General features: G+C 40.4%; 1 protein-coding gene across 1 annotated transcript in view; it reads left to right on the forward strand.

The window, feature by feature from the left end:
- Positions 1-16,234, forward strand: part of LOC133643116 (importin-9) — a 41,275-nt gene that overhangs the window by 11,353 nt on the left and 13,688 nt on the right. Inside the window, exons 4-18 of the mRNA XM_062037529.1 lie at positions 72-273; positions 4,468-4,556; positions 4,660-4,746; positions 4,931-5,050; positions 8,370-8,470; positions 8,756-8,814; positions 8,886-9,037; positions 9,109-9,207; positions 9,283-9,389; positions 13,342-13,481; positions 13,552-13,714; positions 13,790-14,016; positions 14,152-14,300; positions 15,508-15,636; positions 15,744-16,019. Of these exons, the coding sequence (XP_061893513.1) occupies positions 72-273; positions 4,468-4,556; positions 4,660-4,746; positions 4,931-5,050; positions 8,370-8,470; positions 8,756-8,814; positions 8,886-9,037; positions 9,109-9,207; positions 9,283-9,389; positions 13,342-13,481; positions 13,552-13,714; positions 13,790-14,016; positions 14,152-14,300; positions 15,508-15,636; positions 15,744-16,019 (2,100 nt within the window). The remainder of the gene's footprint in view (positions 1-71; positions 274-4,467; positions 4,557-4,659; positions 4,747-4,930; positions 5,051-8,369; positions 8,471-8,755; positions 8,815-8,885; positions 9,038-9,108; positions 9,208-9,282; positions 9,390-13,341; positions 13,482-13,551; positions 13,715-13,789; positions 14,017-14,151; positions 14,301-15,507; positions 15,637-15,743; positions 16,020-16,234) is intronic.

Consider the following 16,234-nt stretch of genomic DNA (forward strand, 5'->3'; position numbering starts at 1 on the left):
ATGATCGTCACTCAAAGTCATGGAAATCAATTAGAAGCCATAAGAAAAGGGCAAACTCGTGTCTCCTCTAGGCCAAAGCTGCTATCAGGGCGCTACTGCCTAACGGCCTGCGTGAGTCAATTAGCAAGGTGCGTTCCAGCGTGGCGTACGCCGTGTCCGCCATCGCCCACTGGGACTGGCCCGAAGCCTGGCCCCAGCTCTTCACCTTGCTCATGGAGATGCTGGTCAGCGGCGACGTCAGCGCCGTGCACGGGGCCATGAGGGTCCTCACGGGTATGGATTCAAACATTCTTTCTGTTACCACCTATCCACTGTGCTGTCAACACTGTTTTGTTCTCAACAGAAGTCATGATTAGTGTCACCTTTTATATGACTGGAAAGTAGGGTTCAGCCAACGATGAGTTTCGGACAATTTTAAAGTACTGTATGTGGTCGCATTGCCGATTAAAGCCTTTCGATAACAATCGCAAACGCAGATGTCCTCTGGCTGATATTGATTATTTTTAGTCTCCCGGCTGACAAGCTAGCAGCTAATTGTAAGGCTGCAGCTAACGATTATTTTTCTATCGATTAATCTATAGATTATTTTTTTTCGATTAATCGGTTAATCTATAGATTATTTTTTTCGATTAATCTATAGATTATTTTTCCTTTTACCGATTATTTTTTTATTCAAAATGAAGATGAAAAAATAAATGTAGGCCCGTTTTTTCAAAAGGCATGGCTTTTATTTACAAAAAAAAGAAGTATGGCCACTCAGTCAACATTGACAACAACATGACTAAATATTCTGTAACAATGTAAACATTTAAAACTTTTAACATTTAACAAAATTAAAAGTAGCTTATTTGCTTTTTAATGTGCAAATATAAAAGTCAACATCCAGTGCAAATCTTAATATTCTGCAATAGTATAAGCATTTCAAAAGTAAAAGTATTGCTTATTTTACTTTAAAATGTGCAAAAATAAAGATAAACACCCAGTACAAAAAAAGTGCAAAACAAAATATTCTGTAACAACAGTGTAAACATTTCAACAAAAGTGAAAGTATTGCTTATTTGCTAAAATGTGCAAAAATAAAGATAAACATCCAATACAAAAAAGTGCCAATCTAAATATTCTGGAGCACTGTAAACATTAAGTATTGCTTTTAAAATGTGCAAAATAAACATCCAGTCCAACACAGTACACAATAACCAATTCTACTCATTCCAGTGAGTGACTAACAGTTGTAATGAAGAAAGGTTAGCATGTGTACATGTTTGGTTCTTTTCTTGTTTACAATATTCCCAGCAGCTGAAAATAGGCGCTCAGAAGGGGTCGATGTGGCTGGAACTGAGAGGTAATTAGCCTTCACCTCAAGCCAGGACTGCGAGTGAGCTGAGCTGCAGTTTATATTTCTAGAAGGTCAACGGGCTCATAGTGATGTTACTAGTAGTTGACTGGGAGGTGTTTATTATCATTTGGGGAGAGTCCGCTGCCTGATGCTCACCTGCTAAACACCTATCTGCTCCACGCTGAAGCGCTGACTACATGCGCTCTGAATACACACTGCTGATTGGCTGATAATGCTGCGTGTGTACCAATCAGATGGTTGTGTGGGTGGGACAATGCTGCGTGCTGAGACAGAGGCAGAAGAGCGAAGCAGCTTGTTAAGACTTTAGCAGCTAAAGTTAGCTTTAGCTTAGAAACTCGTTCGGTACACCCCCGTGCCGAACCGAAAGCCCCGTACCGAAACGGTTCAATACAAAACACGTACCGTTACACCCCTAGCAGATACAAATGACACATTCATGTTTTTGTGTAATGATGACAACGTATGCTCGCGCGGACGATTGACTAGTTGATGGTTTTCTTTTCAAATGTTCGTTCATAGCCGTTGTGCTGCTATGATAGGCCATTTCCGCTCGACACAGTGTGCATACAACAACATTATTAGGCCGTTTATTGAAATACTCCCACACTTTTGACCACTTTTGGCATGCTTTTCCCCCCTCGCTCGCACCGCTCGCATCGTCTGCTTTGATCGTCTGCTTTGCGGTCCGCCATGACGGTAGTGTGACGTAAATATGCGACGCGTCGACGCACAAAAACGGCGTCGACGTATTTACGTAACCGATGACGTCGACTACGTCGACGCGTCGTTTCAGCCTTAGCTAATTGTGTGTCTCCATATACAGTGTGGAGACACTCCCTTAAGTTAATAATAATCACCTTCAGTACAGCATATATACCGTATTTTTCGGAGTATAAGTCGCTCCGGCCGAAAATGCATAATAAAGAAGGAAAAAAACATATATAAGTCGCACTGGAGTATAAGTCGCATTTTTGGGGGAAATTTATTTGATAAAACCCAACACCAAAAATAGACATTTGAAAGGCAATTTAAAATAAATAAAGAATAGTGAACAACAGGCTGAATAAGTGTACGTTATATGAGGCATAAATAACCAACTGAGAACATGCCTGGTATGTTAACGTAACATATTATGGTAAGAGTCATTCAAATAACTATAACATATAGAACATGCTATACGTTTACCAAACAATCTTTCACTCCTAATCGCTAAATCCCAAACTATGAAAAAAAACTGCGACTTATAGTCCAAAAAATACAGTACTGCAATTCTTAATATTTTAGGATTCATTATCAAGAACATTATCACTGGAGGACATGCTAAACATGTTGCACACCAAAGGCAAGCATGCTAATAGCTAAGCTAGCTGGAAACAACAGAAGAAATAAGTGTTTAGTAAAGTTTAAGAAGTGTAGATGGAACCACATTACAGTAGAAATTGTGCAGTTATTAACAGAAAATGTACAAGTAGATTAAAAAGAAAAACAGGATAATATAACAACAAATGTTGGTGTCTCAGCTAGGGCTGCAACTAATTTGATAATCGATTAATCTGTCGATTATTCATTCGATTAATCGATTAATAATCGGATAAAAGAGACAAACTACATTTCCATCCTTTCCAGTATTTTATTGAAAAAAAACACCATACTGGCACCCTACTTATTTTGATTATTGTTTCTCAGCTGTTTGTAAATGTTGCAGTTTGTAAATAAAGGTTTATTTAAAAAAATAAATAAATAAAATTTTAAAAAAGTAGCCTATGCGCATGCGCATAGCATAGTTCCAACGAATCGATGACTAAATTAATCGCCAGCTATTTTTATAATCGATTTAATCGATTAGTTGTTGCAGCCCTAGTGTCAGCATTGTCACAGTCACTACACGACACATAAGAGGAGGGCAAATTGTCTATAATTTGGTGGTGTCGACACAAAGTATAATATTAGTGATCAATAATTACATGATTAAATCGATGTTTTTATTTTCTCAATCATTTTTTATATATTTTGTTTAATCATTCAGAGAATTCCCTGGACACAGGAGGACTTTGAGGGTAAAATTTACTTACAGTGTATAGTAGTAGATACTGTAGTATTTTTGATTTTGTTTAGTTATTGTATATTATTGACTTTGTTTGGTTCAAACAGTTGTATGTAATAAAAGAGAATAAGGAACTAGTTTAAATCGTGTGCTGATATTGTGGTAACTGTATTTAGCACCATAATACATTGAACAATGCATTCCTAATACAAGCGATCGGTATTGGTATCGGCTGATCTCACTCATTGATGTTTGGAATCTGCAGCATAAAACACTATTGGAAAAATGGATTTAAAAAAAAAAAAAATGGATGAATGTGTTTTTCTCTGCCATTGAGCGTAAAATATATTAGTACATTTAAAAAATATATAAATCAAAAAGTTAGTCCAGGGAGAAACTGATTGAACTGATCATATTGTAGAGTGCCAATATTTTTTATAACTACTAAATTAAACTAAATTATAGCTGTAATGTAATAAAATAATTTTCTAAGGCGGAAATTTGAGTTTTTTCTGTATTCTTTGCACACGTTTTAAATGCCATATACATTCTTAGATTAGCACATTTTTTTTGTCTTCTGGCATTATGGACCCATGAAAAATCTCCAGATATATGATTGCAGAAACAAATATTTTGCGTATCTTATGTATACAGTTATTTTTTTTATAACAATTTTAACTTTGGGTAAAATAACTCTCAGTAGTATCACATAATAATGTTCCCCAGTTGTAAGGTCACAGACAATCCATCCATCCATCCATTTTCTACCGCTTGTCCTGTTCGGCGTCGCGGGGGGTGCTGGAGCCTATCTCAGCTGCATTCGGGCGGAAGGCGGCGTACACCCTGGACAAGTCGCCACCTCATCGCAGGGCCAACACAGATAGACAGACAACATTCACACTTACATTCACACACTAGGGCCAATTTAGTGTTGCCAATCAACCTATCCCCAAAAGGTTGAAATATCTTTGGGTGTACTGCATACCAAGGAAGTAGAAATAATTACTTAAAACAAAGATGTGAGGACACACATGCTTGTGAATAATGTATTGTTGCTGCTCTTCAGAGTTCACACGAGAAGTGACCGACACACAAATGCCACTGGTGGCTCCCGTCATCTTACCTGAGATGTACAAGATTTTCACCATGGCTGAGGTAATCACTCTTTTACTCTCTGCCTTCACACTGGTTTCAATTTTTTTTTTAAACTGTTCAAATTTGACCGTTATTGTGTTGTGTGTTTTAATTTCCGTGTCAGGTGTATAGTATTCGTACCCGCTCTAGAGCCGTGGAGATATTCACCACTTGTGCCAACCTAATCTGTGCTATTGAGGAGCTTGAAAAGGTGAGTTGCAATTACTGAACAAAAATGTGGCGCTTCCTGTTATGCCCTTATTGTTAGAACGCCGTACAGTAGATGGAACAGTGATCGGAATAGCTCTGCTAAAATTGCTCCTTTTCTGTGGTGTGCAGGTACAGTATGAACATTCTACATTTAAATCCTCCACTTTTGTGTACTTCATGTTTAGGGTGCAGCCAAGGCCTTGATCTTCCCCGTGGTGCAACAGTTTACCGAAGCATTCGTGCAGGCCCTGCAGATGCCGGACGGACCCTCATCTGACAGCGGCCTGAAAATGGAAGTCCTCAAGGTAAAAAAAATAAGAAGAATAAATACAGTAGATCTCCCTGCGCATGATGGTTATCCTCCAAGACTGATGAATGGTGAAAAACATAATATGCCTATGACAGTTATTAAACGCATTTTTAATGATTTTAAAAAAAAATTAAGTGTTACTTCGGTTTTTGTACACCGCACTTTTTGTAGAATTTTCTCCAAAATCTTTTTTTTCTTTAGTACAACTGCAAAATAAGCAAACCATGGGGCCAAACAAAGTTGCAAGTGCAAGCACTTTTATTAACTAGGTGAGAAACACTTGAATTAAATAAAGAACTAGCGGCAACGTACAAATGTGGTGTCTGCTTGGCTCTTCCTTCACCTCCCCGCTCTCCGTTCCTCGTTGTCTTTGCCAACAAGAGTCTTTAATAAAGATAACAGTGCTGTTAAATGTAAATGTATACATTTAATTGGTCAATTATATGTATTTCATGTTGGTTTCTGCACGTAAAACAATCATTGTTCTCTATAAAATGTTTCATGTTAAATTTTTTGGGTGTCTTATATGGATTAATTGGCTTTACATTATTTTTTATGGGAAAAATAGATTCTGTTTTCGACTGATTCGGTCTTCGGCAGACCTTTTGGAATGGATTACTAACAAAAACCTCATATCTTGTGAAAGCATTTTTATGCAGAACTCTTTGCCCTGTAGATCTATTTTATTTACCATAAAACACTTAATTATTTAGCATTTAAATAATTTTGCCTCTTATTCAGAATCCAAGAACGGACGTTTTTCTTTTTTATGCATTGTAATTTGCAATATACGGCAAGTATGAGGTGGCTAACAATGCAGCAAGTAGGAGTACTCTATTCCACCCATAAAGCACTCTAAAAAAATTCAACAATACTTCATTTACATGTCATAACCTGCATATTAACCTGCATATTAGCGATATTGTTATTATATGCACTAACACAGACGAACTATTTTAGCGGCGCCGTGATCACAGAGTGCTAACTAGCTTACATAGCTATTGACATACTGAATGTGTTGCATCGCCTCTGAGTTGGTAAAAGTTAATTCTATGACATTCAACTTAGATGCGGAGATCGCGAGAAAGACACGAAAAGATGCTCATTTGCACCTTTTTTTTTTCCCCAGCATGACGATTGTTTGTAATTCTTAATCCAAACGGGAAGATATAAATATCCCATCAGTCGGCATCCCAGTGAGAGCAGACATTGTACAGTAAGGGATTGTGTTATTATAGTCGTAGTTTGTATTTCTTGTTTAGTGCTGAGCATTAGCAATACTCTTACTTGCTGGATCTGTTTAGCACACAGCTTCTAAAACTTTTAGCTCATCTTTCTTTTATTCAGGCTCAAAAATATAAGGATCCTGATCATCATTTGTCCCAAAGTAGTCTTTGATGCCTCTCCTGAAGGAAATAGTGAACGTTGTGATGCGTCCGGGAAATGAATGGGCCGCCGGCCGCCCTATGCTTAAAATAAACAAAATATATAAATTATACATGTTTTAATGAATTTGCCTGTTGCTACATTACATAAATACTTCTTAGGCCTTTAAATTCCCTAGGAACATAGGCCATTGATGAAACTCCTCCATCCCCTTCGGTCTTGTGCCCTCCGCTCCAGTTGTTGCCATGACAGCCCTTGCGCCTTCATCTCCTGCTCTGTGGTTCTTCTCCAGATGGCTCTAGGCCAGGGGTCCCCAAACTACGGCCCGCCAGCGTCCAAAATCCGGCCCGCGGGTAGTACCAAGTAAAAAAAAATAAAAAAATTTTTATTTTTTTTTTTTATTTTTTTTTTAATTATTATTTTTTTAATCTGTTCTTTTTCACCCATCCATCAATCCATTTCCTACCGCTTGTTACTGAGTCTCCTAGGCAGATATGTCACGCCACCGTCCAATATCCGGCCCGCGAGTAGTCCCGACTAAAAAAAAGAATGGTATTTATAAACATTTTTTAATCTGTCCTTTTTCGCCCATCCTTCAATCCATTTTCTACCGCTTGTTATTGGGTCTCCTGGCCGCTCGGGCAAATCATATTGTCTAAAAATGCATTTTCCCAGCGGTAACGGGACGTCATCACGCTTGCGCCACAAAGGCGGCAAGTGCGCGATCTTTCAGTCAATTAGTGCATGAGGGGAAAAAATGGCGAAATCGTTGGGGAAACTAGACTCCGAGTGTAGAGTTTTTAAACATCAGTGGACATATGACTTTTGTTCAGTTTAAGGAAAAGACAGTTTAAATTTTATATATATATATATATATATATATATATATATATATATATATATATATATATATATATATATATATATATATATATATATATATATATATATATATATATATATATATATATATACAGTATTTTTCGGAGTATAAGTCGCACCTGACGAAAATGCATAATATAGAAGGAAAAAAACATATAAGTCGCACTGGAGTATTAAGTCACATTTTTTGGATACATTTATTTGATAAAACCCAACACCAAGAATAGACATTTGAAAGGCAATTTAAAATAAATAAAAAATAGTGAACAACAGGCTGAATAAGTGTACGTTATATGAGGCATAAATAACCAACTGAGAACGTGCCTGGTATGTTAACGTAACATATTATGGTAAGAGTCATTCAAATAACTATAACATATAGAACATGCTATACGTTTACCAAACAATCTGTCACTCCTAATCGCTAAATCCCATGAAATCTTATACGTCTAGTCTCTTACGTGAATGAGCTAAATAATATTTTATATTTTACGATAATGTGTTAATAATTTCACACATAAGTCGCTCCTGAGTATAAGTCGCACCCCCAGCCAAACTATGAAAAAAAAACGCGACTTATAGTCCGAAAAATACGGTGTATATATATATATAGCGCGGCCCCTGGTCAAATTTTTTTAACCCAATACGGCCCCAGGGTCAAAAAGTTTGGGGACCCCTGCTCTAGGCCTTCCTCTCGTATATACTTACAGTGTGTATATAAAACACTGTTGGAGGTTTTGGGATGTTTTTTAGAGCGCTTTATAGGTGGAATAGAGCGAATCCTGTTACATCCATTGTGAGCTGACTTTTGCTAGCATTTATTTGCAAGTCGGAATGCTTTAAAAAAAGGTATTACTCGAATTAACCAAGGATTGTGAATTATAAACAAACAAAAAATCCCCAAAAAGTGCCTTTTCCCTTTAGAGAAGAGAAAAAAAGAAATTGTGAATGCGGGCGAGCGATTAATTGGTGGGGAGCTACTGTAACAACAAAATGCTGAGTTGAAATCAAGATGACGTTGATATTACAATGTCTTCTCATTTCAGGCAATAACGGCGCTGGTACAGAACTTCCCCAAGCCTATGGTGTCTTCAATGCAGCAGATTTTGCCTATAGTTTGGAACACGCTGACGGAAAGTGCAGCATTATATCCTTTGCAGTAACTGCTCAGGACACCTCTTTTACATTTAAAATGGAGCTGCTGTAAAATGTGGCACAGGAAAAGGAAAAAGGTGACCATAAAATTTGGAAGGGGTCCATGAACTTAGTGAGTTTTCTTCAGGTTTTGCTCTTAATATGCCAATATGAGACATAGTTGCAGGTTTAGATTGCTGGACAAATATAAAGCACTATAATGACTTTGGAAATGTGTATGACTACAATCTGATGAAAGCATCAGTCAGTTGAAAAGTCCCTTAACCAACATGTCCACTTATGTAAGAACAGAGGTCAACTACACAGAGGAAGTGGACGACCCAGTCGACTCAGACGGTAAGAATCTGATCCACAACGTAGATAGTGTACAATGCACCGCCTTATGGGACGTTGTGTAACTGATACAGGGGAAGTTCTCGGTTTCGAGAATCTGGTCTTCAGCATCTTTGACTTTGTGCACACGCTGATGGAGAAGAACAAGTTCAAAAGCACGGTAAAGAAGGCGCTGCCTGAGCTCATCTACTACATCATCCTCTACATGCAGATGACAGAGGACCAGGTGAGACGTAAACACGGATTCAGGTTGCCACCGTTGCCGCGCGTTTAACCGACTGACGTGTCTTCCCTCAGATCAAAGTGTGGTCGTCTAACCCTCAGCAGTTTGTGGAAGACGAGGACGACGACACTCTCTCCTATACTGTCAGGATCTCTGCTCAAGACCTACTGCTGGTCAGACTGTGCCTGCATGCTCCCATTCACTGTATAAAGGGGCATTTTTGGCTGTACTGTGACCTCTGTCTGCAGGTGGTTGCTGCCGAGTTCCAGAACGAGAGTGCTGCAGCATTGGCAGCGGCGGCCACAAGGCACCTCCAGGAGGCGGAACAGGCCAAGAACAGCGGCAATGAACACTGGTGAGCATTGCACTATACGTTGTGTAAACCTCTCACATTTCAGCAAGCATTTTCTTATATCTTCCCAAGGGGCAATACCATAAAAATAGACGGTGATATACTTGAACGTAGTCAGTCAGTGTACAGCTTGTATAGCAGCAGGGTATCCCTTAGATTTGCCAAGATACTTGGGGCCTGGGGACATGGTTAGGGGCGTGATTGGGCATGTTTATTGTGACATCAATGTGTGTTTGTATAATGTGCTTTAAAAAGGTTTAAAAAATGTATGCATACATTTAAAAACACATCTGTGTTATTAACAAGTATGAATATATATTTTTATATTATATCACTGTGCTGTATTTTCAGTTGTTGCTGCCTATTGTACAATGTACTTTGTTGAACATTTGTCAAGTGTCAAGAGACTTTTAGTGACTTTTCAATATTTAAAATTGACTAGCAACAAATCTAGCATCTTTTTCTGGTGTTATTATAGGATATACTTGTGTTAAGAGACTCTACTTCTGTCACTCGATATCCGCGACGAAAAGCGAGCTGCAGCAAACACCTCAGTGGGACTTTTAGTCTCCTTAAAGGGGAACTGCGCTTTAGGGGAATTTTGCCTATCGTTTACAATTAGAGATGTCCGATAATGGATTTTTTGCCGATATTCCTATATTGTCCAACTCCTAATTACCGATTCCGATATCAACCGATACCGATATATACTGTACAGTCGTGAAATTAACACATTATTATGCCTAATTTTGTTGTGATGCCCCGCTGGATGCATTAAACAATGTAACAAGGTTTACAAAATAAATCAACTCAAGTTATGGAAATAAGTGCCAACATGGCACTGCCATATTTATTATTGAAGTCACAAAGTGCATTATTTTTTTTAACATGCCTCAAAACAGCAGCTTGGAATTTGGGACATAATCTCCCTGAGAGAGCATGAGGAGGTTGAGGTGGGCGGGGTTGGGGGGGTGGGGGGTGAGTAGGGGGTAGGTGTATATTGTAGCGTCCCGGAAGAGTTAGTGCTGTAAGGGGTTCTGGTTATTTGTTCTGTTGTGTTTATGTTGTGTTACTGTGCGGATGTTCTCCCGAAATGTGTTTGTCATTCTTGTTTGGTGTGGGTTCACAGTGTGGCGCATATTTGTAACAGTGTTAAAGTTGTTTATACGGCAACCCTCAGTGTGACCTGTATGGCAAACACATTTCGGGAGAACATCCGCACCGTAACACAACATAAACACAACAGAACAAATACCCAGAACCCCTTGCAGCACTAACGCTTCCGGGACGCTACAATATACACCCCCCGCCCCCGCCCACCTCAACCTCCTCATGCTCTCTCAGGGAGAGCATGTCCCAAGCTGCTGTTTTGAGGCATGTTAAAAAAAATAATGCACTTTGTGACTTCAATAATAAATATGGCAGTGCCATGTTGGCATTTTTTTCCATAACTTGAGTTGATTTATTTTGGAAAACCTTGTTGCATTGTTTAATGCATCCAGCCGGGCATCACAACAAAATTAGGCATAATAATGTGTTGATTCCACGACTGTATATATCGGTATCGGTTGATATCAGAATCGGTCATTAAGAGTTGGACAATATCGGAATATCGGATATCGGCAAAAAAGCCATTATCGGACATCTCTCGTAATGACGTCACTGATCAACCCTCCTCTTCCGTGTTTACTTCTGGCCGCAACAAAGCTGACAAGCCAACAGTTGTTGTTATATTGTCCTCTAGACTCTTATTAATCAACTTATACGTTTTCTGTTTGCTGCTTACTTTCTCCTGCGGCACAGTTCCATCTACTCTTCTTAAAGTGTACTATGCACCTTATTCTTGAGTTGTTTCAAAGCAGTTTAGTGGCTAGCTTAGCTGTAGCATGCCTTCTGGCTTTCTCTGTGTGTGTGTAGCATGTTAAGCCTTGTTCTACAGTGATAATTATAATTAGATACTGAGAAATGTAATTTATTTCCTGCAATAAAAGTGATTATCATCTTAGGGAGCGGCTCTACACGCTTATGGAGATACATAATTAGCTGCTAGCTAGTCAGCCGGAGGACTAAAAATAAATAAAATGTCAGCAAGAAGGGATCTGCGTTTGTGATTGGCTTTGAAAGGCATTAATACGCAATGGCGATCATACTTTTTAGATGAGAATTTTCCCTTGTTGCCAGTTATTTAGACGATAATGGCCGTGTGTTGTGTTAATCACAAAGATTATTTATTTAACACATAAATGTAATACTTAGATCAGACTCATTAGAAAAATAAGTACTAACCAAATATACTGTACAAGGGCTCATAAACTAATGATGAAAAAAACACAAATATGTTGTGCTGAAATAAATTAATAATGAATATGTTTTTTCATTAAACTGTCAATAAAATAAAGTGCACATGAAAATACATCTTCAGCGCTTTAGTCATAATTCTTGTGCTTTAGAAAATGTGCTCTGACTTTAGGTCCAGACTTCTTCTGTTTGTTTGATATGGTCTCATTTAGGGCTGCAACAACTAATCGATTAAATCGATTAAAATCGATTACCAAAATAGTTGGCGATTAATTTAGTCATCGATTCGTTGGAACTATGCTATGCGCATGCGCGGAGGTTTTTTTTTTGTTTTTTTTTTTATGGTTATTTTTTTGTTGTTTTTTTTTGTTTTATAAACTGCAACATTTACAAACAGCTAAAAAAACAATAATTAAAGTAAGTACAAAAACAGAACAAAACAGCGCCAGGACGGCGGTGAGGCTACGTCTCATGAGCTGGCGTAAGCTAGCCAATGATGTGGTCATGTGCAGCTCACGTGACGACGCCGTCTCCTTTGCTGGAAAAATGGCGCAGGAAAACACTACCGATAGTTTAGCGGAGAAACATCTTGAGGTTATTGCTTCAATGGAGAAAAGTGTACGACCTAAGTCGTCAAAAGTGTGGGAACACTTTACTTTAAAGACTTCAAAGAAGAGCGTTTCCTGCAAAATGGCACGGAAGTACAACATTGCTTCAGGAGCACCTGAAGAAGAAAAATGTTGGAGCCATGGATGAAGGGAAGAACTCACAGTACGTAACTTTTTAAGTCCATAGTGGCAACAAGCATTCATGAGTTCAGCTTGTTTGTGAGTAACGTTAAAGTTATGCCTTTGTTGCAACGCGGGGCTGATAATGTGTCTCCGGCACATTTGACTCAGTTTTGAGAGAGAAAACGTACCGTTACCAATTTGGAAATAAACGTAACGGACAGCAATATCTCAGGTTGGTTTCATAATGGATCAATGCAGCCAGGCCCGATAAAGCTATATAAATATATTTAGATTTGAGTGACGCTTTAGTATAACTAAACATTATGAAGGTGCTGGAATATTTCATGCTATTATTTAGAGGCAGCCTAAAATTAATCGTTTATTATTCACAACAGAAACGTGTACAATATCTGATTCAGTTCTGATGAGTTACATTTCTGTGTTATTATTGGTGTATGCTGCACCCCCAATGTCCACAACATGGTGCCAGTATGCTGGTTTTTTCCAATAAAATACTGGAAAGGATAAAAATGTAGTTTGTATCTTTTATCCGATTATTAATCGATTAATCGAAGTAATAATCAACAGATTAATCGATTATCAAATTAATCGTTAGTTGCAGCCCTAGTCTGATTGCATAAATGCTGGAAAATGTTATTACAACGGAGTAACTTTGTGGCCCATACAGACCACAGCCAAAGAACAGATATTTTTTGGCGGCCCTCCAAGGGGCGCTCACGGCCCAACAATGGTTAAGAAACACTTATTTACACTAATATACAATATGTACACTGACTACTCTGAAGTATATCCGGGTTTGCTTTCTATAGTACTGTGTTTCTTCAGAGGATATAGTCAAATGCTTGCTGGAATGTATTAAAACATTTTCAGATACTGTACTTTAGGCCCGAATGTCTTTGTTTTAGGTGGAAGATCCACGAGGCCTGCATGCTAGCCCTCGGCTCTGTCAAAAACATCATCACTGAGAACGTGAAGAACGGTCGCATCCAGTTTGACATGCACGGCTTCCTGGCCGGCGTAGTCTTGGCTGATCTCAACTTGGCGGGTGAGTCTGAAACTGACCCACAAAGCTCTCTTGACTTGTTCTTTACCGTCTCTGGGTTTGTCCTAATCAGCGGTGTCTCCGTTCCTCCTTGGTCGGGCACTGTGGGCGGCCAGTCGCTTCACCGCAGCCATGTCCCCCGAGCTGATCCAGCAGTTCCTGCAGGCCACCGTGAGCGGCCTCCATGACAGCCAGCCGCCATCCGTGCGTGTGTCTGCCGTCCGGGCCATCTGGGGGTGAGGACGCTGTGCAACTTTCCTACTAATAGAACCAGTGAAGGGTAGATTTATCGTTCATACTCCTGTCTCCAGGTACTGTGACCAACTGAAGTTGTCAGAGAACACGCTCATCCTCCAGCCCTTCCTGCCCAGCATCCTGGACGGGCTGGTCCAGCTCGCGGCTCAGTTTGCTTCCGAGGTGCTGGCGCTCGTCATGGAGACGCTGTGCATCGTGTGCACCTTCGACCCGGCATTTACCACTAGTGCTGAGAATAAGATCTGCCCCCTCACCATTGCGGTTTTCCTCAAGTACAGCAACGGTACAACTCCCCGGTTTAAAACGGCCAAATATATTTTTAGTTTGCCACAGCTGATTGTGAAGGCTTTTTGACTGCTTGCTGGTATGAGCTAAAGTTTGGCTAGGCCTGCAAATCAAACATTTGCTATCTTTTCAGATCCTGTGGTGGCGTCACTGGCCCAGGGCATCTTTAAGGAACTGTCCCAGATTGAAGGCTGCCAGGGCCCCATGCAGATACGCCTTATCCCCACGCTGGTCAGCATCATGCAGGCTCCTGCTGACAAGATCCCAACTGGACTCTGTGCTGTAAGTCAGCAGGGAAAATGTGGCAGTAAAACACATCTGTGGGGGTTTTGTTGCTGCTGGTTTAAAGCCATCGTTGTCTAAAAGTTGTGACTACACAACATATTTTTGTCAATACGAAAGTGAGTTTGACCAGTTACTTGCATACATGATCATATCAATCAATCAATGTTTATTTATATAGCCCTAAATCACAAGTGTCTCAAAGAGCTGCACGAGCCACAACGACCTCCTCGGTACAGAGCCCACATAAGGGCAAGGAAAAACTCACCCCAGTGGGATGTCGATGTGAATGACTATGAGAAACCTTAGAGAGGACCGCATATGTGGTTAACCCCCCCACCCCACACCCTAGGGGAGACCGAAAGCAATGGATGTCGAGTGGGTCTGACATAATATTGTGAAAGTCCAGTCCATAGTGGATCCAACATATCAGCGAAAGTCCAGCCCATAGTGGATCCAACATAATAGTGAGAGTCCAGTCCATAGTGGGGCCAGCAGGAAACCATCCCGAGCGGAGACGGGTCAGCAGCGCAGAGATGTCCCCAACCGATGCACAGGCGAGCGGTCCACCCCGGGTCCCGACTCTGGACAGCCAGCACTTAATCCATGGCCACCAGACCTGTGTAACTCCCCCTCCACAAGGGAGAGGGGAGCAGAGGAAAAAATAAAAGAAACGGCAGATCAACTGGTCTAAAAAGGGGGTCTATTTAAAGGCTAGAGTATACAAATGAGTTTTAAGATGGGACTTCTACTGAGGTAGCATCTCTAACTGTTACCGGGAGGGCATTCCAGAGTACTGGAGCCCGGATAGAAAACGCTCTATAGCCCGCAGACTTTTTTTGGGCTCTGGGAATCACTAATAAGCCGGAGTTCTTTGAACGCAGATTTCTTGCCGGGACATATGGTACAATACAATCGGCAAGATAGGCTGGAGCTAGACCGTGTAGTATTTTATACGTAAGTAGTACAACCTTAAAGTCACATCTTAAGTGCACAGGAAGCCAGTGCAGGTGAGCCAGTATAGGCGTAATATGATCAAACTTTCTTGTTTTTGTCAAAAGTCTAGCAGCCGCATTTTGTACCAACTGTAATCTTTTAATGCTAGACATAGGGAGACCCGAACATTTCAGGAGCAAAACTCTAGTACAAAACGCAATAAAATCTAATCACCCACCCTCGATCTTTGTTCTTGTCGTTTCGCCCGCAGACGGCCATCGACACCTTGACCACGGTTGTACGCAACACCAAGCCGCCTCTGTCAGACATGCTGGTGTGCCAGGCGTTCCCTGTGGTTGCACAGTGCACCTTACGCACAGATGACAACGCTGTCATGCAGGTAATCAGTTGCTTCCTTCAGCTAGCTGAAGTTCATGAAGAAAACCCACCCAAGCAAGGGGAATACATGCAAACTACATTCACTCATATTTTGTTTTCCTCTTGTAGAATGGCGGCGAGTGTTTACGGGCGTACGTCTCCGTCGCCCTGGAGCAGATTGCCCAGTGGAGGGATGACCAGGGAAACAGCGGCCTCTGGTACGTCATGCAGGTGGTCAACCTCCTGCTGGACCCCAGGACCTCGGAGTTCACCGCCATCTTCGTGGGCAGGCTGGTGTCCACTCTCATTTCCCGGGCCGGCACACAGCTCGGAGAGCAGCTAGACCAGATCCTGCGGGGCATCCTGAGCAAAATGCAGCAAGCCGAGACGCTGAGTGTCATGCAGGTATGCAGAATCACGGGTTAGTGTTAGTGACGTACGGCGCCATACTGAAATATCGATACCACCAATACCAGATATCGATGCTGTAATATTGATTCTCAAATCAAAATATCAATACTTTTGATATTTTAGTTATTTAAGATGATGTAAATCATTAACAGGAACTTAGTGTAAAAAAGTTACTGAACTTGTGAATGAGGCAATGTGTCACTGTTGGA

Source organism: Entelurus aequoreus, linkage group LG26, assembly GCF_033978785.1.
Source record: "Entelurus aequoreus isolate RoL-2023_Sb linkage group LG26, RoL_Eaeq_v1.1, whole genome shotgun sequence".
In the NCBI taxonomy this organism is placed as follows: Eukaryota; Metazoa; Chordata; class Actinopteri; order Syngnathiformes; family Syngnathidae; genus Entelurus; species Entelurus aequoreus.